Raw genomic sequence first — 26,162 nt, forward strand, 5'->3', positions numbered from 1 at the left:
TACCTTACTATTCTAAAAAAAACAAAATTCATTAAGTTTTCCAAAAACAATCATTTTACAAAACATGGCGTAATTTTTGAACGCCACCTACGTGGATCGTTTTATAACTGGTGTATAGTCCATATTCATAATATAAGTCATTTTATTACCTAATCGTTAATTTGGAAGGCTCGAGCGCCACATGGGCATAACTGAGCCGAAATCATTTGTTTTTTACTTTGGTTTTACATTTAACAATTTATTACATAGTACTATGTCCAAATTGACGCATAAAAGTTGAAAATAATTTCAGTATTTTAAACTTGAGGGACGAGATGTAAAGGTGACTTTTAAGTCACATTTCAGAAAAACGTATAAAAAATATTTAAGAATGTTTTTAAATTGCTTATGAATAAATTGCTTATAAATATCACGATAAAGATTTGGCAGTTAAACACTGGCATATCAGCCATATTTTTTCCAGAAGTTTTACCAAACATTCCTTTTAAGGGATTTGTTAAAAAATAATTATTGAAGGATCAGAGATTTGCATTATACTCTTCCAGGTGTTCCTTAGAAATACTTCCAGAAAGTCCAACACAAATTTGCTGAAGTGACTTTCTAAAAATTTTCCCGCGGTATGTACCCAAAGAATCTAATAGAAATTAGTCAAGCAATTACGCAAGGCATTTTTAAGGAATGTCGTCAGAAGCTAGACTTCATTCGTCTAAAATCCTTTATCATTAGATGTTTTTGTTGAAAGTTTGATTAAAGCCTTGCTTCAAGCTCATTTATATATTCTGGTGGAGATATGTTAAGATTTCCGTCAGACATTTTTCCAGGAGAATCCTTTAGAATTGTGGGAATACTGTGTATAATTTTCGTCAGATTTATTTTTTCTTGGCTTCTTTTCAATTAGTAGGCATAGAGAGAATTTCATAAGCTACTTCAGAGAATGTCTTAACGTACTTACTCATGATTTTCGATAGAAATAAGTCAAATATTCCTTGAAGGATTTCCGTAATACATTCATTAGACAATTCTGCGGTTTTTTTTCTCAAAATCTGGAATTTTTTTCTAGTAATTTTCTAAGAACCTCCAGGTACCAAAAAATCTCGAAGCGTTTCAACTGAATTTCAAATAAAGCTATTAACGTTGGCAACAGCTCGCTGGCGTAGTGTACGATTAAAAAAATGATCCTAATGCTAAAGGAGGGTTAACGAAATGTTGGAAATTTCTCCCCCAACTTCGGTCGCCAACTCCCCCCGAAGATCTATCAAAATCAACTTCATGAGTTTTGAAGACACATTTTCAAGCAACGCGTTCTATATATTTCGCCAGAATTTCTTTAAGAAATTTATATTGGGCCAGTTCAAACTAGGTTTAATAAAAAATCTGTACCACCAAAAATTCCCTTCTTGACTCCATAATTCCCTAAAAATTCCAAGTTTTCTTCCTGGGTAAATAAGATCCCCTGATAAATCCAGTTTTCCAGTTTTTTTTCAGGTAGCCGAGACCCTGGTATGACTCTACGTTCCCACAGGAACTTGGAACTAACCAAATATATTATATAAATTAATATAGTATATTTCAACTAACTCTTTAGCTTAGTGTTCTTTGAGCACTTCCGGGCTCTCCTTGCCTGCCATTGCATGAATTTGAATATTGTGAGGCAAGTACAATAATACACTAGGCCAAGAGAAAAAATGAACCCTAAACTCTCATAAGACACTCTTGAAACCTTTAAACTCTCCTAAATCTTCTCTGAAAGCCTTTGAAGCACCTATGGGAGGCCCCTATGAAGGATCTCTGAAATTCCATAAAACACTGTGAAATCCCACGAGAGCCTCCTGAAGTCCATTAAAACACCTCAGCAACCCCCTGAGACCTCTTTAGATCCCCCCTCCGCTGGAACTCACGAGTTTTTTTCGTGAAGCCCTCTATAGGATTCCTCTGGAAACCTTTGAAATGATTCTGACGTCTGAATAGTATGATTACCCCTAGAATTACCTGAGGTGTCTCAGCACCCTTAAAAGTCTAATAAATTTCTGTATATCAATACATGCATATTCACTTGCGTAGCTTAGTTTTGCAAAACTAAAAAGACATACGAAAACGTGAATGATAAAATATAAATTATGAAAATGGACAACAATAATCCATATGTGGTGGAGCGGATCTGGTGTGATGGTTAGAACACTTTACTATCACGCCGAGGACCTGGGATCGAATCCCACTCCCGACAAACTCGCAAAATGTGAGTTCTTCCTTCGGAAGGGAAGTAAAGCGTGGGTCCCGAGATGAACTAGCCTAGGGCTAAAAATCTCGTTAATACAGATAAAAAAAATCCATATGTATCGATAATTATGTACGACTGTAATTACAACTTCGCTTAAATAAGAATTACTCACCTGTTACTCTGCATACTGTACTTAAAACTAGGAAAATTGCAACGTAGGGAAATAATAAGCTAGGTATCCTTCGTAACCGATAGCTTATCCGTCTCCTGCCTGAAATTGAAGAAGATAAAAACTAATTACTACACAGACAGAACAAAAAAAACTGTTGGTTGATCATTATTATTCCCATACAAGGCGCCAAAGCATAATTAATGATCGGAACAGAACTTTTACGATATCGCTTTATTAGCACCGCCGTTGTTGTTTGTTAGATTCTTCGAGCAGCGTTGTACTTACAGGTGTACCCAAAGAACTTTATTCTCTGAAGAACAAACAGAAAACAAATGATACCCGTGAAAAATTACCGAGAGCTGAACCCACTCCGGCACAAGCTCAAGTGAAAACCGTAAAATACAGAACGTTTATGCTCCTGTCTGGTCCGGAGAGGCGATTAATTAGCTCAATGTTGGTTCGGTTATATGATCACATAACGAACCCATTCGGACCTTCTCTCTGTCTATGCAAATAATCAGAGCACTTTCGGTGGCCACGCTGGCAATGTGCTCTTTGTGTGCGGTCTAAGAACTTCCCCTGGAAGGAACGTAAGGGCCATAACCTACCTACTAATGGATGAGAATGCCACTTCCAAGCACCCAGCTAGCCTTCTATACGTTATGAATGTGGGAGAATCTAATATTCTGGGAAGTAGCCTTCTCCGGTCTTCCACAGGGCTAATTTGTTTGTTGAGTGGAATGCCGCACGGAATTTGTTTTATACTTTCATGCAGCGCATAATGAGCTCAATTTTGATATACCGTCAAACGGGGTTACTTGCAACAGCGGTGTAACTTGCAACACGATGACATACACTAAATGTGAAGTATTTTCTAATAATAATGAAAACGAGTATGCCCTACTATTTCGGTTATTGAGATTATGAGTATCAAAGATCGATTCAGTGGAAAAATAAGTTTCATTTCTTTGTTTATTGTTTAGCTACACTGTTAAAACGGTTTGCTCATTTTATGCCATAAAGTATGAAAATCGTGCTTCACCTCTCCCCTACGGTAATTGCGATAAGTCTGATGACCGAAATAACCGAAATGGATCATTTATTGGTTACGTAACGCGTTCATTTTCAAATGACAACTCATTTTTTCTTTTTTTCACGTGACCGTCCAACATTGTTAGGAAATACAATATTTTGAAGTTTCATTCATGTTTCATCTTGTTAAAAGTTCAATTTAGTTTATGGACGCTTTAAAACAATCACCAACATCAACTATGAACCTAGATGGAGTAAATTATTTCAGCTGAATACCCAAATTAGCGATTTTGATACTTTCAAAGTTGAATAGGTGTGTTTAAATCATGTTATTTTAGCTGAAATGGCCAAACACCACTTCAAACTGAAAACTACTTAAATATGACGCACTCTACCTTTTCAAGAAATGACAATAATCATTGTTGGCATTTTGTAACGAATACTGTGTCACGAGATCCATATATATTTTTTATTCAAGAGACGTGAGACCTGCTGTTAAACGATATACTCTTGCTTGCAATGACTATCAACCCTTCCATGAAAAATTATATATCAATTGATTAGTGTACATCTTTTCAATACATTTTTTCATGCAATACATCAAAAATTTACAATACGACTAAGCACTAGAATGTTAGTGCTGTATAATGATAGCTAACTTAGCTTCATGTCCTGTGTTGCAAGTTACCCCACAGATTGGGAAACTTACAACAAGCATGTATTTCGCACCTCGCGATTAGGTGGCAACGTATTTTGGTAAATCATGTGTTGCATAATATTCTACTCGGGGTAATTAGCGTACACGATGCTTTACAGGATGTTTCAAATGTTTTGATTTTAAATGATATTGCTTCAAAGTTGAAAAGTGTTGCAAGTTACCCCATTTGACGGTACTTGAATTTAATGGTGACATGGACCCTACGTGCAGAGGACCAACGCGCCCTTGGAGTTTTCGAACGGAAGGTGTTGCGTACCATCTACGGCGGAGTGCAGATGGAAGACGGGACTTGGAGAAGGCGAATGAACCACGAACTGCATCAGCTGCTGGGAGAACCAACCATCGTCCATACCGCGAAAATCGCAAGGCTACGGTGGGCGGGTCACGTCATCAGGATGTCGGATAGCAACCCGACTAAAATGGTTCTCGAAAGTCATCCGACCGGTACAAGAAGACGTGGAGCGCAGCGAGCTAGGTGGGTCGACCAAGTGGAGGACGATCTGCGGACCCTACGCAGAGTGCGGAACTGGAGGCAAACAGCCATGGACCGAGTGGAATGGAGGCGGCTACTATGTACAGCAGAGGCCACCCCGGCCTTAGCCTGACCGGTAAGTAAGTAAGTGGCCAGCCACCCTTTACGTATACAAGAACATCTGAACAAAATCACCTGCTTGTCCATAAAATAAGTAGAATATATATTTTTATTGACATTGCATCACATTTGAATAAAGTCTGCTTCTCATCTAACAGTTCTACATGTTCTTTCATAGGTACTGACTTTTTTGTGAAAAACTTCTGAATGTATCTGCTGGCTGAAACCTAAAAAAACCTATAGACATAAAATAAATTCCAACTCTGACCAATCATTTTCACATCGACACCAACATTTCAAAAGAGCGTAACTGCTTTTGGAATCATCGCCTTCTTTTAAAGCTGTGGATCATGTGTTATGATTTCCATGTTTTTCACAACAAGTACCAGATGGGAAAAACTCTCCTCTTTCCGACAACCACGGTGGTTTGAGTGTAAGGGAGGCAGTACGACCTACAGCTTTGAAAGAAGGTATTACTTCCAAATGCAGTTACGCCCTTTTGAAATGTTGGTGCCGACATGTCCTATATTAAAAGAAAACTTTATTTATTGCTGATGAACAAATTGCGTTGCGTTGCGTTGCGTTGCGTGGTAACGGAGTAATTCGTAGATTGCATACTGAAAGTTGTCATGTTAAAACTTTAATACCCCAATTCTAATTGCTTATGGAATGCTATTTGGGAAGGAACAGCTATCCAACTAGAGGTTGAAGTAAAAAAGACATGAGAACTTCCATTGCCGGCCACGCCCATCTTCTCCGTTACGAGGATAGGAAAGGATCTGATGATATGACACCTACTTTACAAGAGGTCAGCGACTCACCGACACTCCCATAGGTGTCAAGGAGTTGGATGTTTGGAATGGGGGGATTTGGGAATCACTATAAGCGAGTGATGCGACAAGATTGTATTGTAAGTGTATTTGAGTAAATCAAGTAGTTGTGTTGGAGTGAGTGAAAGTGTTTTAGTATATTTAAATACCAACGTTGGGAGTGACATAGCTAAGAAATTTTGTCACTCCATGGGCCTTTTTGAGTCCGGGATGGGGCACAGGCTTTTACACTGTGTCCTGGCTAACAAGCCTAGGCTTAAGCGCCATTGATCGCTCTCTGAAACGATAAGAAACACGTTATGTGGATGGGAAGGGATAGTAGGAAGGGATAACTATTTATCGAAGTGCCAGCGACTCACCGACGCCCTCGAAAATAGAAAGGAAATAGGATTTTGGTACAGGAATGGTCAGGAATTCAGTATTATTTTACCAAAACATGTCAAGATGCATGTAATTAAGAAAAGGGCCTATCTGCCTTTTGCAAACAAACACGTCTCCGCCTCTGCAGGGCTCACCCGCATCCACCCACACACGTCAACACACCTAACAGATAACTTACTCTAATATGCGTAGGCTGACGCAGATAGGCCTCACATAGAAAGAAACGTGCCTCAAAAGCAGACAGGCCTCTTTCAGATATTAGGTCGGAATTCTAAACCAACCGACAATAATTCCTGAACAAGGCGTATCTTACCGCGTATCGCGCTACATCCAAAAAGTGTCCGCCACATAAATTTCGCCCAGATGGTCCTGCTATCCTAGCGCTCCACATCACACATAAAAGTTAAAGCTGTCGGGACACTATTATAATGAACGGTTCCACCGGCAAACTTAAGCCACCCAGCACGTAAACCCCGACATCTCAGCAGGGCCACCCCCAATAAGAAAATCAAGATTCTGGTTGGAAACTGCCCCACTTTTACAGCAAAACCGCAAACCGAATGAACTCAGTTCACTGCTGTATGGATTCATCCACCGGTGAACCGAACTTACTCGGTCCTAGAATTCCGACACTAGAGCGGGCCATCTCCAATTAAAATCGTTCAATTGTGTTTGAGAATAACCCCGCTCCAGTATCAAAACTCCCGGGAAGAGCGAATTCCGTTCATCGGTGGATAAGTTCATAAGTCCATCAACAGAATTAAAACCACCTTGCCCTCACCACACCCTAACACATACCCATATCGTTGTTCCTACTGGGTATCACCTCGTTGTGGTCAGGTACCATCCCAGTTGCGGTATGTAGTAATATGGAAAACTCTTAGATGAAATTAAATAAAATATTGAATAAACAACAAATACAACAAATTGGTACAAATCTACAACCTAGCATCTATATCGGTTTCTCGATTTTCAGCTGCAGCAGCAGCTTCCCAAGCGAAACTGCAACTTGGAATCAACTTCTTTTACAGTTCATTTCTATCCCATTCTCCTGCACCCATTACCATAGAGACAGCTGCTCTGCAACTAGCCTAAGTGAGCCGCATTCGCACAGCTGCGTATAGAAAATTACAAAATTGTTTTGTATTTCAGGTATTTATTATGTGCTAGTAAGACAGTTCGGTAGCTCACTCCCCCGTCCCACCGCTGAAGGTTAAACACACGGATTTGCTAGAGTCAAGCCGATCTATTCCCAGCAACCATGCTGGGAAATTCCAACCTCTCACAAACCAAATACAAATCGAAAATCACTGTCAATTCAAAAAGCAGTTCCTCAGCATATATCGCTTGAAAATACATCGTCCGAAATCCCAACCAAGTTAGAACATGCTCACCGGATTTTTAGGTAGCCTCCTGTAGTTTCTTTCTCCTTCGCTCTGCAATAGGAACTGCTGTTACATTATACATATTATCCGATGTCCGGTAAAACCTTCTAACACATAGGTCGAACAGCCGGACCATTATCAAGCACGCACGTTTAATCACTGTTTTGCATCGGTTTCTGAACATTTTTAATCAACCTTAGCACAATCTTCCACCAATTCACAAATCGATCAGCCGAATTTAAATTACACGGACACGAAAAAACTGACAGACACATTTTTCCACACGTCCGCGCGCGCTCGTGGATTGCTGCGATCCTTTATTGCTGATGAACATATTGAAATGTTAATTCATAACGTTGGCCAGAATGAAAATGTTTGGTCATTAGTTGCCGTTTCTGGTGAAACATTTTAATAAATTTGTTGAACAAACATCGGAATAAACTGAGTTTCGAACAGTAGATCCGATGAACGTGTTGGACTACCATCCGAACAAAGACCCAATCAAGACTTCCAACTCCCATACAATCCATCGATATTTTAGGGCTCATGAAGTACTAGAACAATAAAGAACCTTACCTTCTTTTTGAACAACCTTATGCTTTGCTCTGAACTGAAAATCTAGAACTCTGGTGTTGTTGCTAGGAGAAAATTGCTTGTTGTTTACTCAATAACAAACAAGCCAAATGCATTGAGAGACGAACCAGCCAAGGGCTGAAAGTCTCTCTAATGGTCCACTGCACGAATTTATGCTGGCTTGCTTACTCTCACGCGAAATTTGACGTTTGAGCGGTGCCGACACCGCTCAAACGTCAAATTTCACGTGAGAGTAAGCAGGCCAGAATAAATTCGTGCAGTGGACCATAAAGACAAATCAATCAAACCGAATGCATTGCTTGGTGAATAGTAACGATGGTAGGTATTTCATGGATGAATTTTCAACTACTAACGCTTTTTCCATTTTAGAAGTTTTTCAATCCAGAAGACCCAATGGTAGATATATGCTCCTAAGGACCAGACTTCTAAGTATTTACGAAAACATCCATCGGAATCATTCGGACCTCTAAATGTTGCCAATCTCCCATTCAGCTCTGAAAAAAGCTGACTGGAAGTAGAACTTGAAAAGCGGAAGTCACCGTGCAATTCGGTTACTGGTATAACAGCTTCCGGGGTGGGTGCAGAAGACCTTTTGCTCCCGTTTCCCAGGTCGTTTTAAATATTTGATTACATACCTATTTTCATCAGAATGTGTTAGATCAATTATGAATAAAGAGTTAAGACGGGACTGAACTAGTTTATATATTTCAAAATGTACAGCACCAACCCGAGCGTCGACTCGCGAGAGATCTAGAAGCATCTCCAAATAAAAGCATTGGGTTACATATCGCGAAATAATTTCACCAGGGTCTTATACAATTCGTCGGGCACATGACTATGGAAAAATTTGGATACAACAACCCCAGACGGGTGCAATAATGATTCTCTGGCCTTTATCATAATTTTAATCGCCAGATCGCCGGATGGCAAAATAATTCTCCTGCATTACATCATTCTCTTCACTTCCGTTTGTGTCATCCACACTGAAACATAGCCTACTACAGAAAAATGTCGAAAAAATACTAGTTCCAAGCTGTTGCAAGGTAAGTCTAAAAAAGGTGAACTTCGATGTGTCAAATTTGGGGACCGGGGACCGAATGAAGTACTAGAAGTGGTCCCTGGTTTGAGCCCAAGTGCGACGTCTTAATTGGGTCTTTGATCCGAATCAGTTGGTTTTTGACCGATATCGTCAAAAGTTGTGTTCAATAACCACCACAGTGAAGAAATGTAGAAGTGTAGGACACTGCCACTTGGATTCTAATCAATATGACATCCGTCAGTATAAATCGTATTCCGAGCAGTAGAACGGAAAACGTGTTGGACGACCGTCAGAGCAGTAAAACCGCTAGACAATACGTTTACGAACAACCACCAGAGTGAACAAAACTCTCTAAGCTATTTGAATTTCGATTGATGAGCCTAAAGTCGTGTCGAGCAGTGGCCAGAGTCAATGGTGTTTCGTTGAGTAGCACTGCTAGACAAGTTGAAGAATCGCCAGTGTCAGTTGAATTTTGATGAACAAGACCCTAAACACAATCGCTAGAGTAAACTTTTTGATCAGTAGAACCAATCGACGGGTTGGAAAATCGCCAGAGTGAACTGTGTTTCGTTTATTAGAACAAATAGACGTGTTAGGCAACCATCAGTGTTAAATTTCGATCAATAGGACTGAAAGACGTGTCGGACAACCCTCCGAATAAATTGAATTACGATCATTGGAACCAAAGACATATTACACGACCGTCGAAGTGTAATGCTATCACTACTAGACACCAGAATGATCTGACTTTCGATTACTATAGCCGATGAATGTGTCGGACAACCGTCAAATTGAACTGGGTTTCGATCAGCATATACGATAGTTGTGTTGGACTACCATCACAGTCCATTTGGATTTAAATCAACAGGACCGAAAGGCGTGTCGGACAACCGCCAGAGAGAACTGTGTTTCGACGTGTCGGACGGCCATTAGGGTTCATCCATATATTACGAACACGACAATTTTAAACTCCCCCATTTAACAGTTTTTTTTATTTTTTATTCTTATCCACTTAACCTATTTTACAGCTCTTTTGTCCACTAGGGCACTACGTGAGCGATTCCAATTGGCGGCTGCACTAACACTTTGTACAGCGCCTAAATGTATTCTATTATATTCTTATTCTACTATATCGAACTGGTTTGCCTTTGTACTGCTATTACGATGAGCACAATGATGAAATGGTGGCTGTTTTGTTCCTGTTCCAGTCCGATTGGGGGTCGTCCATTATAGGTTGCTATTCGCCGATATTCAATTATCTGGGTCCGTTTGAGCTATGAGAGCTCAGAAGAGGGTCAAATGCCAGCCGCTCTCGGGGGGAAGAGCAACTGACGAAGTGCCGGGGCTGGGATTGAACCCATAACCATCCGCTTATGAAGCAAACGTGTAGCCACTGCGCCACGGGCCCCGGCCTTAACAGTTGTTGTATGGAAAATTTTGTTTTGTATGAAACGTATCACAGAACTAGACCGCCTTCCTCCCCTTTGACGTACCTTTAGAATGGATTCCTATAACTGGAACAGAACATTTATTAGATGACCATTAGAGCGAAGTGTAATTCTATGGTTATAAGTACACAGGGTCAAATATTTGACAAGGAATGAACCCATCTGTTTGTACTGCCATCATAACACCGCTAGACATACTGAACAACCATCAGGAGGAACTGAATTTCGATTTGTGGAACTACTAGACGTGTTTAACCTTCACATACCCGCCCCCCGACATCTCATTATGAAAATGCTGGTATTTCGTCAATTTTCATCAGATTTTTTTGAAGTCGCCCTTAATCGATCATAAATTGGTGCAAGTTTATTGCACTCAAGTTGTCATGTAATATCCGGAACCATTCCGGAGATATTCCGGATTGTACTGGGGTCAGGAGGTGGTGGAGGGGTCTGTTTTGTCAAATGGCTAAACGTGATTATTTCGTGTGTTGTTGTGTTTGAGAGGCCCCGCGGAACCTGTTTCAGGTGTTCCGGAGCAGCTCCCTCAGTTGATACACACATCAGTCATTTTTTTCTGCCCCAATCTCTTGAAATCATGAAGTTTGATACGTCGCACGGCATGTTTGGTTGCAAACCAGAAATGTCCCCGATGTCACCCCCGTGGAACCTATGCCAGCTGTTCCGGAGTGGCCATATTAGTTGATACAGACTTCAGGGTATCGTTCCTGACTCAGTCATTCGAAATCATGAAGTTTGATACGTCGCACGACATGTTTTGGTTGAAAACCAGAAGTGTCCCCAATGACGCCCCCGCGGAACCTGTCACGGTGATCCGGATGGGACAACTTATTCAAATCTGATTGTCGCAGTTATGTTTTATTGTTCGCATTGAAAATTCAGCTGAAAATCGATGTTTCAACCAAAATATCACACGAAAAAAGCATTATTAGCCATTTCGGCACCCTCCCTGACCCCAGTACAATCCGGAATATCTCCGAAATGGTTCTGGATATTGCATGGCCACTTGGGTGTAATAAACTTGCATCAATTTATGATCGATTGAGGGCGACTTCAGGCACGGTAAAGGCTGGGTATGCTGCGCAATTCAGATCCCATTGTGATCCACTAGCCTCTGCCCAGCAACTCCTATCCCTACCTCCACGCGGTACCGGCCGGAAACTATGAGCAACCTTAGGGAAGATCGGGTAACCAACCCCGGTGGGACCTTTGGTCGTAGGCTGACAGGGAAGGGGGGGTTTGCTTCGGCAAACCTGAGCGTCTGTTCTCCAGGAGGATCGGCTCACAACAGCGTCTGATCCCCATGTTAGGGGCGGCTGATCTACGTCCGAGTGCCAGGGAAGGACTCTAAGCTCAACTGTGCACTATGGTCCTCCGGAAAGTAGGGGGTTGGTGTCAGGCCCTACGAGCCAGCCGTAAAAAACCATTGTAACGGAAAATCAGCAACAGAATAATACGAACCGAGACCAACGGCAACGACCCCAGCGAACAAAAAGGACTTGCGATTGGAAACTCGGTACGTGGAACTGCCGATCTCTCAACTTCATTGGGAGCACCCGCATACTCGCCGATCTACTGAAGGACCGCGGGTTCGGCATCGTAGCGCTGCAGGAGGTGTGTTGGACAGGATCCATGGTGCGAACGTTTAGAGGTAATCATACCATCTACCAGAGCTGCGGCAACACACGCGAGCTGGGAACAGCTTTCATCGTGATGGGTGATATGCAGAGGCGCGTGATCGGTTGGTGGCCGATCGACGAAAGAATGTGCAGGTTGAGGATCAAGGGCCGATTCTTCAACTTCAGCATAATAAACGTGCACAGCCCACACTCCGGAAGTACTGATGATGACAAGGACGCATTTTACGTGCAGCTCGAACGCGAGTACGATCGCTGCCCAAGCCACGACGTCAAGATCATCATAGGAGTTTTGAACGCTCAGGTAGGCCAGGAGGAGGAATTCAGACCGACGATTGGTAAGTTCAGCGCCCACCAGCAGACGAACTAAAACGGCCTACGACTCATTGATTTCGCCGCCTCCAAAAATATGGCCATACGTAGCACCTTTTTCCAACACAGCCTCCCTTATCGTTACACCTGGAGATCACCACAGCAGACGGAATCTCAAATCGACCACGTTCTGATTGACGGACGGCACTTCTCCGACATTATCGACGTCAGGACCTATCGTGGCGCCAACATCGACTCCGACCACTATCTGGTGATGGTCAAACTGCGCCCAAAACTCTCCGTCATCAACAATGTACGGTACCGGCGACCGCCACGGTACAACCTAGAGCGACTGAAGCAACCGGATGTCGCCTCAGCATACGCGCAGAATCTCGAAGCCGCGTTGCCAGACGAGGGCGAGCTCGATGAGGCCCCTCTAGAGGACTGCTGGAGTACAGTGAGAGCAGCCATCAACGACGCAGCCGAGAGCACCATCGGGTACGTGGAACGGAATCGACGTAACGAATGGTTCGACGAAGAGTGCAGAACGGTTTTGGAGGAGAAGAACGCAGCGAGGGCGGTAATGCTGCAGCAAGGGACTCGACAGAACGTGGAACGTTACAAACAGAAGCGGAAACAGCAGACCCGCCTCTTTCGGGAGAAAAAGCGCCGCCTGGAAGAAGCGGAGTGTGAAGAAATGGAACTGTTGTGCCGTTCCCAAGAAACACGGAAGTTCTATCAGAAGCTCAACGCATCCCGCAACGGCTTCGTGCCGCGAGCCGAAATATGCAGGGATAAAGAAGGAGGCCTCTTGACGGACGGACGTGAGGTGATCGAAAGGTGGAAGCAGCACTTCGATCAGCACCTGAACGGCGTGGAGAACGTAGGCACGGGAGCCCACGGCAACGGAAGGAACGACGACGCCAGTGCAGCGGAGGACGGAAATGAACCAACTCCCACGCTGAGGGAAGTTAAGGATGCCATTCACCAGCTCAAAACCAACAAAGCAGCTGGTAAGGATGGTATCGCAGCTGAACTCATCAAGATGGGCCCAGAAAAGTTGGCCACCTGTCTGCATCGGCTGATAGTCAGGATCTGGGAAACCGAACAGCTACCGGAGGAGTGGAAGGAAGGGGTAATCTGCCCCATTCACAAGAAAGGCGACCATTTGGAATGTGAGAACTTCAGGGCGATCACTATTTTGAATGCTGCCTACAAAGTGCTATCCCAGATCATCTTCCGTCGTCTGTCACCTAAAACAAATGAGTTCGTGGGAAGTTATCAAGCCGGCTTCATCGACGGCAGGTCGACAACGGACCAGATCTTTACCGTACGGCAAATCCTCCAGAAATGCCGTGAATACCAGGTCCCAACGCACCACCTGTTCATCGACTTCAAAGCGGCATACGATAGTATCGACCGCGCAGAGCTATGGAGAATCATGGACGAAAACGGCTTTCCTGGGAAGCTGACTAGACTGATTAAAGCAACGATGGATGGTGTGCAAAACTGCGTAAGGGTTTCGGGTGAACTATCCAGTTCATTCGTATCTCGCCGGGGACTGCGACAAGGTGACGGACTCTCATGTCTACTCTTCAACATCGCGCTGGAAGGTGTGATGCGACGAGCCGGGCTCAACAGCCGGGGAACGATTTTCACAAAATCCGGTCAATTTGTGTGCTTTGCGGACGACATGGACATTATCGCTAGAACATTTGGAACGGTGGCAGAACTGTACACCCGCCTGAAACGCGAAGCAGCAAAGGTCGGACTGGTGGTGAATGCCTTAAAAACAAAGTACATGCTGGTAGGCGGAACCGAAAACGACCGGATCCGTCTGGGTAGTAATGTTACGATAGACGGGGATACATTCGAGGTGGTGGAGGAATTCGTCTACCTCGGATCCTTACTGACGGCTGACAACAACGTGAGCCGAGAAATTCGGAGGCGCATCATCAGCGGAAGTCGGGCCTACTACGGGCTACAGAAGAAACTGCGGTCGAAAAAGATTCACCCACGCACCAAATGCACCATGTACAAAACGCTGATAAGACCGGTGATCCTCTACGGGCACGAGACATGGACCATGCTCGAGGAGGACCTGCAAGCACTCGGAGTTTTCGAGCGACGCGTGCTAAGAACGATCTTCGGCGGTGTGCAGGAGAACGATGTGTGGCGGAGAAGAATGAACCACGAGCTCGCTGCACTTTACGGCGAACCCAGCATCCAGAAGGTGGCTAAAGCCGGAAGGATACGTTGGGCAGGGCATGTTGCAAGAATGCCGGACAACAACCCTGCAAAGCTGGTGTTTGCAACGGATCCGGTTGGCACAAGAAGGCGTGGAGCGCAGAGAGCACGATGGGCGGACCAGGTGGAGCGTGACTTGGCGAGTATTGGGCGCGACCGAGGATGGAGAGCGGCAGCCACAAACCGAGTATTGTGGCGTACTATTGTTGATTATGTCTTGTCTTAATGATGTTGAACAAATAAATGTATGTATGAGGGCGACTTCAAAAAAAATGGATGAAAATTGACGAAATGCCAGCATTTCTAAAATGAGACATTGGGGGTCGGGTACGTGAAGGTTAAAAATAGTTGGAATCAGATGATAATTGATTATTCACAAGTTCAAGAGTATGCATCAAATTCACTCTCTGTTTTGTCAATCACAAACATTTTCGAGATTATGTCATTATCTGTACAAGTTGGTACAAAGGATAAATCCAGTATTTTTTATTATTTGTTTGATGTCTCTCTTCTGCCTCAATTATTTTTAATTGCCCCTCTTCTAAAAATGGGCTGCATCATTACATAAATTACCTAATAAACCTAATAAATTACATAAAAATTGGATGTGTCCTTATCATCATTTAACTGTTTGTCATTGAAAATGAATCAGTTATTATGTTTCCAGTTCAAAACCGAATTAGCGACATTTTTTCTTTTACTTCCGCTGCTTTTGCCTTACGTTAAACACAATGTCGGAAGTGGGGCGCTGTATTGTACACCTGGTACTCTATACAGCGCCCCACTTCCGACATAGTGTTTAACGCAAGGCAAAAGCAGCGGAAGTAAAAGAAAAAATGTCGCTAATTCGGTTTTGAACTGGAAACATAATAAAAGTGATAAGATCCTTACCGGCTATGAGAAAAGGTTACGAATAAATGTCTTCAATTCAAGTGGCCCAATTGCTTTCTCAATGTTCCCATGATCCTTACTTCCTTCTTATTTCCTTCCGCTCCTACCGTTCCCAGACAAGAATTCCCATACGCCAACCGGGGCTCATTCACTTGTGCTCCGGATTCCACTTCCTTCGAAGAAAACCTCCTGCCGAGCTGTTGAAATGAGCTTTTCTTCCATGTTCATTGTCCACCACGCTCGATATCGACACTCTCTAGGTAGGTGCAACGGCGAAGGAAGCGAAAAAAAAACATTTCTCCCTCGAGAAAGGCATGCACTTCGAAGTTTGAAACCTGCATCACCGCTGAAGCATCTCACAGCAGCAGCAGCAGCAACATCAGCAGAGAGCGATCATGCAGCACCGGAGGCTGCTGGCTGGATGATGGCAGGCAGTTTCGTTTGGTCGGTGCCGGCTTTTGCAGTTTGTATTTTATTGCATTTCTCCGCATTAGCCCTCCCTTACCGGCACTGATGATGGGAACCGCATTTTTCACACGTACTTCGTCAGGCCGTATAAAAACATTTCGTGAGGTGTCTTATTTTTCACCGACGACGACGACGACGACGAGATGAAGGTTTTGTTTATGTTTGCGTGCAACAAATTCGCTTCTTTGTTATCGGGAAGGATTCCCTTTCGAAGGTGTTGCACCTCGCAGTCGTTGACTCAGGGGGATTGAATTTAGTTGCTAATTTAAAGCATTTTTAGTAACTTCTGATGTGGAAATTTGCCAGATATATCTAAATATTACCATACTATGATAGAAGATTGATAACAAATGCAAAACTCCCATTACACTAGTTTACAGCATTTTTGAACTTGGTAAGCTGATGATCATTTATGGATCAAGATCCTAATAGGCGACTTCAACGCGAAAATAGGTTCCGACAACTCGGACTATGAGCACGTCATAGGACGCCATGGTCTCGGAGAAATGAGCAAAAACGGAGAGCTGTTTGCAGAGTTTTGTGGCAACATTCATTCATTTCATTTATTTAGTATTACATCAAATTCAAGATAAAACTGAATCAACAATATTTCTCCATAATACACGGTTCGTGGCTGCCGCTCTCCATCCTCGGTCGCGCCCGATGCTCGCCAAGTCACGCTCCACCTGGTCCGCCCATCGTGCTCTCTGCGCTCCACGCCTTCTTGTGCCAACCGGATCAGTTGCAAACACCAGCTTTGCAGGGTTGTTGTCCGGCATTCTTGCAATATGCCCTGCCCACCGTATCCTTCCGGCTTTGGCCACCTTCTGTATGCTGGGTTCGCCGTAAAGTGCAGCGAGCTCGTGGTTCATTCTTCTCCGCCACACACCGTTCTCCTGCACACCGCCGAAGATCGTCCTTAGCACGCGTCGCTCGAAAACTCCGAGTGCTTGCAGGTCCTCCTCGAGCATGGTCCATGTCTCGTGCCCGTAGAGGATTACCGGTCTTATTAGCGTTTTGTACATGGTGCATTTGGTGCGTGGGTGAATCTTTTTCGATCGCAGTTTCTTCTGGAGCCCGTAGTAGGCCCGACTTCCGCTGATGATGCGCCTCCGAATTTCACGGCTCACGTTGTTATCAGCCGTCAGTAAGGATCCGAGGTAGACGAATTCCTCCACCACCTCGAATGTATCCCCGTCTATCGTAACATTACTACCCAGACGGATCCGGTCGTGTTCGGTTCCGCCTACCTGCATGTACTTTGTTTTTGAGGCATTCACCACCAGTCCGACCTTTGCTGCTTCGCGTTTCAGGCGGGTGTACAGCTCTGCCACCGTTCCAAATGTTCTGGCAATAATGTCCATGTCGTCCGCAAAGCACACAAATTGTCCGGATTTTGTGAAAATCGTTCCCCGGCTGTTGAGCCCGGCTCGTCGCATCACACCTTCCAGAGCGATGTTGAAGGGTAGGCATGAGAGGCCATCACCTTGTCGCAGTCCCCGGTGAGATTCGAATGAACTAGATAGTTCACCCGAAACCCTTACGCAGTTTTGCACACCGTCCATCGTTGCTTTAATCAGTCTAGTCAGCTTCCCAGGAAAGCCGTTTTCGTCCATGATTCTCCATAGCTCTGCGCGGTCGATACTGTCGTATGCCGCTTTGAAGTCGATGAACAGGTGATGCGTTGGGATCTGGTATTCACGGCATTTCTGGAGGATTTGCCGTACGGTAAAGATCTGGTCCGTTGTCGACCGACCGTCGATGAAGCCAGCCTGATAACTTCCCACGAACTTATTCGTTTTAGGTGACAGACGACGGAAGATGTTCTGGGATAGCACTTTGTAGGCAGCATTCAAAATAGTGATCGCCCTGAAGTTCTCACATTCCAAATGGTCGCCTTTCTTGTGAATGGGGCAGATTACCCCTTCCTTCCACTCCTCCGGTAGCTGTTCTGTTTCCCAGATCCTGACTATCAGCCGATGCAGACAGGTGGCCAACTTTTCTGGGCCTATCTTGATGAGTTCAGCTGCGATACCATCCTTACCAGCTGCTTTGTTGGTTTTGAGGTGGTGAATGGCATCCTTAACTTCCCTCAGCGTGGGATTTGGTTCAAGTTGTGGCAACAACGACATGGTGATTGGGGGATCGCTCTTTCCTCATCGATCAGTGCTCAAAGTGACATGGGTTTCCCGTGATGGCGTCACGGAAAATCAAATCGACCACATCTGCATCAGCGGACAATGGAGATGTGCGGAACAAACGTAGTGCCGACATTGCGTCCGACCATCATCTCCTAATCGGCGAGATGCGACTGCGCATTGCCAGGATCCATCGACAGGATGAGAAAATCTGGCACCAGTTCAACTCAAGCCAACTGGAAGACGCTGCTATGAAAAGGTCCTTCGTCGAGAAGCTAAAGAACCGTACTGCGGATATTCCGGAAGGTGGAAGCGTAGATGATCAATGGAACGCCTTCAAGAACGCCTTCATCGCCACCGGCGATAATAGTTTGGGTGAGCTACGCACCCGAAGAAAGCAGTGGATCACAGATGATACCTGGAGGAAGATAAAGGAGCGAAGGAACGCCAAAGCCGCGATAAAGCGAGCGAAAACACGAGGAGCCAAAGCCGTAGTCCATCAGCACTATTCGGCTTTCGAGAAGGAAGTGAAACGCTCATGTAGACGGGACAAAAGAGCGTGGACAGACTCCCTAGCCGACGAAGGCGAGAAAGCCACTAACACCGGCGACATCCGTCTCCTCTACGATGTTTCAAGTCGCCTTAGTGGAACTAAAGTAAATGCTACGATGTCCGTGAAAGGATAGCTATTGACCGATCCGGCTGACCAGTTGAAACGCTGGTTCGAACACTTTGGAAACCTCAAAGCTGATCCCGTAGTATCCGCACAACTGCTGCATCAACTATTCTGGAAATTGGAAACCGCGAAATATCAGGCTGACTGGATGCAAGTCATCTTAGTAAAGGTACCCAAAAAGGGTGACATGACTGTATGGAATAATTGGTGGGGCTGTGTATCGTTTTCAAAGTTTTTTACAAAGTGATACTCAACCGGATACAGGAGAAGATTGACGCAACTCTCCGACGGCAGCAAGCTGGATTCCGTGCCAGACGATCCTGTGTGGACCATATTGTCACGCTACGTATCATTCTGGTGCAAATCAATTAATTCCAAGAGTCTCTCTACCTGGTGTTCATGGATTACGAAAAAGCTTTCAACCGTCTCAATCACGAAAACATGTGGGAAGCCCTCAGGCGCAAGGGTGTCCCTGAGAAAATTATCGGCCCCATTGAAGCACAGTACAGGGCATTTTGCTGGAGTGAGACGTAATTGACGAAATCGTGGTAGGTGCCATTGATCGTGTACCAAATCGTGAGTTGATGTGGCAGCCAACTACTATAGAGCACCTAAGCCTTCGAATTGGCTGATGGCGTTGCTCTCCTAGCTCAACGGCTCTCTGATATGCAGAGCAAGCTCATGATCTTACCAATCGCTTCTCGGCGGCAGGTTTTCCCATCAACGTCAACAAGACCAAATCGTTAGATGTAAACCCGGTCAACTTTTCCAGCTTCACGATAGCTGGGCAATCAGTGGAGAATGTTGAAAGCTTCCAATATCTTGATAGCCGATGGCGGCACCAACGAGGTGCACGGATCAAGAAAACAAGGGCTGTCTTTGCGAGTTCAAGAAATGTATGGAAAAACGATCAGATTAGTCAACGTACCAAAATCTGAATTTTCAACTTGAACTTGAAATCTGTGCTGCTGTATGCCAGTGAAACCTGGTGTGTATCAGTGGAGAACACGCAACGGTTGCAGATCTTTAACAATAGATGCCTGCGGTAAATAATTCATGCATGGAGGCCTCACAATTGGATCTCCAACGTGGATGTCCTATCGTCAATGTCATCAAAAGCCGATAGCGACACGGGCGGAAACGAAATCTGCAAGCAAGGGTTAGATTGGAACCCAAAAGGACATCGCAGCAGAGGCAGACCCAGAGGCTCATGGCGGCGCAGCCTCAGCAACGAAATCAAGCAAGTCGACAGGAATTAAATTTGACCTGGCAACAGGTCAAGGCGATGCATGGTGGGCAATCGCCCGGGATGGAAATCTTTCAATTCGGTCCCTGCACCCCCGTGGGTGCTCAAGACTGAAAGTTAGTAAGTTTAAGAGCTTTAAAGATTATGGCAAGGCCTAAAAAATATTAAACTAGAATAGAAATAGTAACAATAAGTAGTTAAACCAGTTTTCTTCTGCCACTCTATCCAAGCGCTAGTGTCTTTTTAGCAAAATAATTCAACCAAGTGTTCGCTTTAGCCAAAATCATCAATATTGAAATGCGGTATCTTCATGCTAAGGGTGCGAAAAAACTATTTGTCTGAACGTCAAATAGGAAACCACTTTTGACAGATACTTAAAAAGGGGCATAAGTAAACTTGATGGTTTCAGGGTGTGACTGGATAAAATTGGAATGAAATCAGAATTTTTATAAACCGACTATATGTATGTATATAAATAAAATAATATCAATTCAAAATGCATATCATCAATTTGCTAAAAGAGAGTGTAATTTCTTGAAGCACGCAACGCGTGGATCGGAATTATATGCAGAGGTTTTATGCAACTGCCAATAGAATTAATAATTCTAGGAGATGGTTCACGTATTTGTAGATCTTTTTGGTCAAATTTAGAAACTACTTAGGGTAAGAAATCAAGCTTTGAACTAGTCAAATTGTAATCTTAATTTGAACCATTTCAAAATTCATTAAAACGACGTACTATTCAGGCAAATATTGTCCCGAAAAAGATGTTAAACAGCTTTCCGTAATATAACCTGATAACATGGGCTTTAAAAGCATTGAAAAAAGTGTTTTTGTCATGGAAAACAGGCAATTGAAAAAACACTGTGATTTCACCCATTTCCCCCAAGAGAAAGCACATTTTCGGTGCACTCGTACAGCTCATGCATTGTATCACACGCAATATGTGAACACGTCAAATGAAAGCTTATTTATCGTAGAATCGACCAACCGAATAATATTCCGCATTATTTGCCATAAAATTATCAAATTTAAGTGATTCTTACTTGGAGAATGTTATCTTAAGTTGAACCATTTGTAATCTAAATTTGAACTAGTAAACGGGGGTGAGCTTCTAGTGTTGGCCTGTAGATTGCGCTAGTGGTTGCTTTGTTTACTCTTGGGGGATGAAAAAATCCAAATTTAGTTTCCAAATTCCTAAAGAATTTCGAACATTCTGAGTTGAGATTCCACTGCCTAATGAAAAATAGGTATGAGAATTAGCAGATTCATGTGATTTTTTATTGTTTAGCATGGAATTGGCTGTTTTGTGAGTTGCTCGAGCTGCTGCCGCCAGTAGTTCAAATTAAGATTAAAATTGGTTCAAATTATGATTACGATGGTTCAAATTAAGATTAAAATCACTGTCGATGAAAAATCGAATATTTAAATGAAATTCGGCACAAATACAAACTTTTTACCATTTAACAGAAAGCTTATACCCGTGGCTTTCATATACATACGATTTTGCCGTAGTAAATTATTTCCATGTGGGAGAAAAAATCACTTAAAATTTGCACTGCTTCAGAAAGCCGCAATTTGGTTCAAATTTTGATTACCTACCCTATACAAGTTTTGACAAAAATTGGGAAGGCGCTGTACCTAATATATTAACTATTAATTTTCCCTTTTCCATTTCCCTACTCGGTGCACGCGTACCGACCGTTCATTGATGATTTCACCCGCCCCGGCTCTGTTTGTTCTGTTCAGTGTTATCCATAAAGTTGTGCAATAAACGCTGGCTGATTGTGGGCGCACTGCTATTTCACCTTGGCAATTTCTTGCCGATCATGAAGAATTCACGGAATTATAAACAGTCTGGCAAATTTTACGGTCACCGCCATCATCATCCGGACTCCGAACAACCGCAAACAGCAGTCCCACCAGCCACGCTCTCACGTGTAGGTTTGAGTCATGTGGGTCATAACGGCTGATAGTAGTAAAGCGTTAAGCCTAATTAAAACGGGAGTAGTCACTATACCGACATATATCGACCGTTTAGGGCCAAGTATGACGTCGAAAGCGTCAAAATGACCTAATTTACGAACTTCTTCCAGAAGGCTACACAACCAGAATAAAACCCGACCAGAACGTAATAACAAACTTTTAGTAGATTTTGTATTCGTTTTTCACATCAACACTTGTTATAAAATTTGTTCCGTTAGAAGTTAAAGCAAAAATCATCGAAAACTTTACTCAAAACAAAACTGTGAGAACTATGTTGGAACATTTAAATCTTGTTATATCCTCTTAGCAATAAGCTGAGCGTAAAAAAATGTACTGTGAGGATAATGTTCAAACTTCAGTAAAAATTTTATATTTTTTTATATTTTAATATTTTTAAAGTAATATTTTCATACTTTTTATAATTTTCATGTTTTTGGAATTTATAGTTTTACATATATAGTGTTCCTTACCCAGATAGTTTCTTAAATGTCTAACTGTGGACTAAACAGGAATGCATAACCATATTTGATAAAATTTTGTTATCGGGTTCTGATCGAGAATGCTTAACCAACTGCCATTGATTCTCCCCAATCTCATTCATGTTTTGACGCGTTCCGGATGAAGACAGCACATTAACGCATCAGACAGAGAGTTAGGGATCTACTGTTATGTCACTATCCACTGCACTGATGGCGGTGACAGCGGCGGCGGTGGCGGCTGCTGCCAAGTGGTTATAGCCAACTGTCTGTCGTTAGCCTTTTGCGCCAGTTCCGTGGATGTGCATTTTCAGGAATAAGGCTAATAATAGAACGCTCAAGTTGAGAGTGTTGCTACTCATTCAACAAGTCAGAAGAAGTATGGCAACTGATGCTGCTCTGTCGGTGCAATGAGACAAGCTGTGGGAATGTTTCTATGTAGTGTAGAGGATTTTATTAGGACAAATAGAATTTAGATTGCATTTCAGGATATTGTCAGTTGGAGTAAAGCATTACTAAAAGGGGGTGCTTTTATTTTGAGTTGAAGTACATATTTTATGTCATTTTGAAAGAAGTTCAAACATGTTTCATTTTAGGTATACTCTGAACATTTTTTTCACAAATATTATCATTTTATTTGTAGAGATACCTATTTTTATAAAAAAAATAATTCTGTGCACAGGTGAGAATCATTTTTCTCAAAATTTCCAAGAGATCACCTAATTTCTCTATAAAAAATAACGTGTATTCCTTGCAATCTGCCTTAATGTTTAAATACACAAACATAAGCATCCAGGGCAACGAAAAAAATGTTGATAATAAACATTTGACACCAATAAAAAGGAACGAAAAAAAAATCGATTGAAGGTGGTAAGTTTACTCTAGTTGACATCATGACATATTAATATTCAAACAAACCGTCTCTGGCGCAAGCAACGAAACCTAACCCGTGGCGAGCCAACCTTCACTTGTTCACACATTTCGCGTTAGTCACATATTTACTCTGCGATAACTGCGATTGATAAGGCTATCATTGGCTTTTTCTTCTCTTGATGTCCGACTTACGCGTGTCGTGAACGCGTATGCATATCAGGTGTTTGTAGTGCAAGCTAACGATGCTAATACAGGGACTGATGTGGCCTAATAGAACTATTGCCACTTCTTTTCCAATCATTAGAACTACGTATTGCGATGCTAAAATGTCACACTAAATACAGGGGATAGACAAAATGATCGGGACAGGCAAAATTTTGCTGTAACTTTTCGAAAAATGCATCAAATATTCTCAAATTTTTACTGTAAGTGAAAAACTCATTATATAAGTCAAAAATGGTCAAAATTTCATTGCATTCGGTTCATTGAATCCGGAGATATAACAGCTCAAAGTTGGCTATCGGATAATTATACCTTTTTTAGAATCTTTATAATTTCGTACAGAATTGTTCGATCTTCTCCAAATATTGTCCACTGATACACAAATAGTTGATCATATCACAGTGAAAATTTGAGAATATTTGATGCACTCTTCTGAAAGTTACAGCTATTTGATTTTTTTAGAAAGGAAAATTTTGCCTGTCCCTATCATTTTGTCTATCCCCTGGATATCGTTCGAAACGTTCAGTTCGAAACAACTAAGCAAAAAAAATAACAAGTCACAAGTACGTACAAGCAAGGGTGTGAAGTATATGGTTATTTAATTTTGTAAGCAATAAAGATCATCTTATCAAGAAGACTTGTTGCACTGCACTGCTGGAAATCGAGAAACATTGTTAGCAGCGTACTCTGTGGGCCCTATAGGAAACACTGCCATCGGCGATGTTTGGCGGTTTGAACGTAGAGAGAACATAGCTCCAAGTTTTCAGGATAAAGTGGTGTTCGCTTGTGACGTGCAGGAAAGATCACAAATGTTGACATCATTTAGCACATTCTAGTGAAAAACTAAAAAAAAATAAATACAAATGGGAAAATAATTCTCAAGGGCTTCATAGTGGGGTAATAGTATCTTAGCTCAAACGCTACCAAATTTGTTAATAGTATATTGTATATTGTAAGTTAAACATCTGCTAACACCTTATTACCAACCTCAAGCTACCGTATTATACCATATAACTAACATCTTAGTCGAATGCCCCAGCCCAAAAGCAAGTCCAAATTATTATCAAGGGTGACAACCTCTGCCATATAAAAAAACTTCTATACTATACTAGACACACGCGCTTCAATGACATGTACAAAAAGTTCACACCGGACTCATCAAAGCGTAGAGAACAAGACAAGACCCCAATCTGTGGCTTTAACTATTGACCAATTACGATTGTGTCTTCCCACTTTCCACACTCATGTGAGTAGTGAGCCTTTTCTGGATGCGCTAGAATCATCGAAGAAAAAACATAACTTTTTTTGCTGGCACCTTGTTTTCTCCACTCCAGTCATCATTTAGAATGGTAGACGAAAATTTAGTTATTACAGACAACGATAGCAATCATTGTGGGATATTATCGAGTAGAATTGGGCATCCCGGACCTTTCAAACGAAAAGTTTGTTGTTTCACTAATAAGCACTATTTTGAAATTATTATAATGTTGCTCTCCTTTCTATAAATTTTTCATCTCATTGAATCTCGAAGTCAAAACTTAGCTATTCGTTTTCACAAACAAAATTGACATTACTTGACCATTACACAATCAAAGCTGTATAATATTTTTTCTTTTTCATGAGGCCAATTTGAACATTAATCAAATTGTTACCTCAATGTTCGATTCGATAAGGCATCGCCCAATTCTAGTAACACCCAAAAATGTTCTTTACAGGTGGCACTCCGCGGGTAAATGCTTCTGAACTAGTCCTCCAAAAACAGTGAAAAGAAACGAATCACCCGATGAAATAAAGGAGAGCCACTTAAAAATGATCATCTACGGTCTCCCTCCCCTTATTTACTCGTAGACTTTTGTCGCTTCAATATCCTCGAAATTTGTAAGTATAGACCTATAGTTTTGTTCGACTCTATAAGAGATTTTCATGACCAATTTAATAAAACTTGCAATAAAACTTTTTTAAACCTAGTTGAAAATGTTTCCATACTCGAAAAGAGGTTATGATGATTGTTGTTGTTTTTTAACAAAAACTATGAGAGCTCAATAATATGCAGAGAAGCTTCTTCAAAAGCATATATATAGACTATATAGACTTTGACCAGATCGTTTATTGGGGTCACCAACACTCGGGTCTAAAGAGATTACCTTTTTGACAAATCAAGAGTAAGTAGAGCCTTTACCAATGACCAAGATGTAGCTTGAATGAACTAAAAAGGGGGCCTGCAGCCACAGACTATCGAGATGTTCAAGACTGCGATGCAGACATTATTGGACAAAGAAGTTTCCCAGAGATTTGAAAAAGGCTGACTCTGGGTTCAGTGTCGGCTACATACGTCAGCCGGCCGCACGGGGGATTTCCTGGAGTGTCACTGGCGTGGAGTCAGCCAACTAGACTGGATCCGAGCCTTCTGTATGGAAATAGATCTCCGGTAAGATCTATGGGAGGGGATCATGGAAGTGCTCTTCCCGCGTCATGACGAGAGTCCTTGTTCTATTTTCGTAAGATCACCAGGGTCTGGAGCTGGTGGTGAGGAGGAGGTCACTGATGAAGAACTGAAAAATCC

At 42.6% G+C, this 26,162-nt stretch overlaps 1 protein-coding gene across 1 annotated transcript in view; it reads right to left on the reverse strand.

Annotated features, from left to right (window-relative positions):
- Positions 1 to 26,162, reverse strand: part of LOC109428789 (protein spitz-like) — a 223,965-nt gene that overhangs the window by 150,371 nt on the left and 47,432 nt on the right. Inside the window, exon 2 of the mRNA XM_019704636.3 lies at positions 2,391 to 2,489. Coding sequence (XP_019560181.1) covers positions 2,391 to 2,489 — 99 coding nt within the window. The remainder of the gene's footprint in view (positions 1 to 2,390; positions 2,490 to 26,162) is intronic.

The sequence above is a fragment of the Aedes albopictus genome, chromosome 3 (assembly GCF_035046485.1).
Source record: "Aedes albopictus strain Foshan chromosome 3, AalbF5, whole genome shotgun sequence".
NCBI classification, from domain to species: Eukaryota; Metazoa; Arthropoda; class Insecta; order Diptera; family Culicidae; genus Aedes; species Aedes albopictus.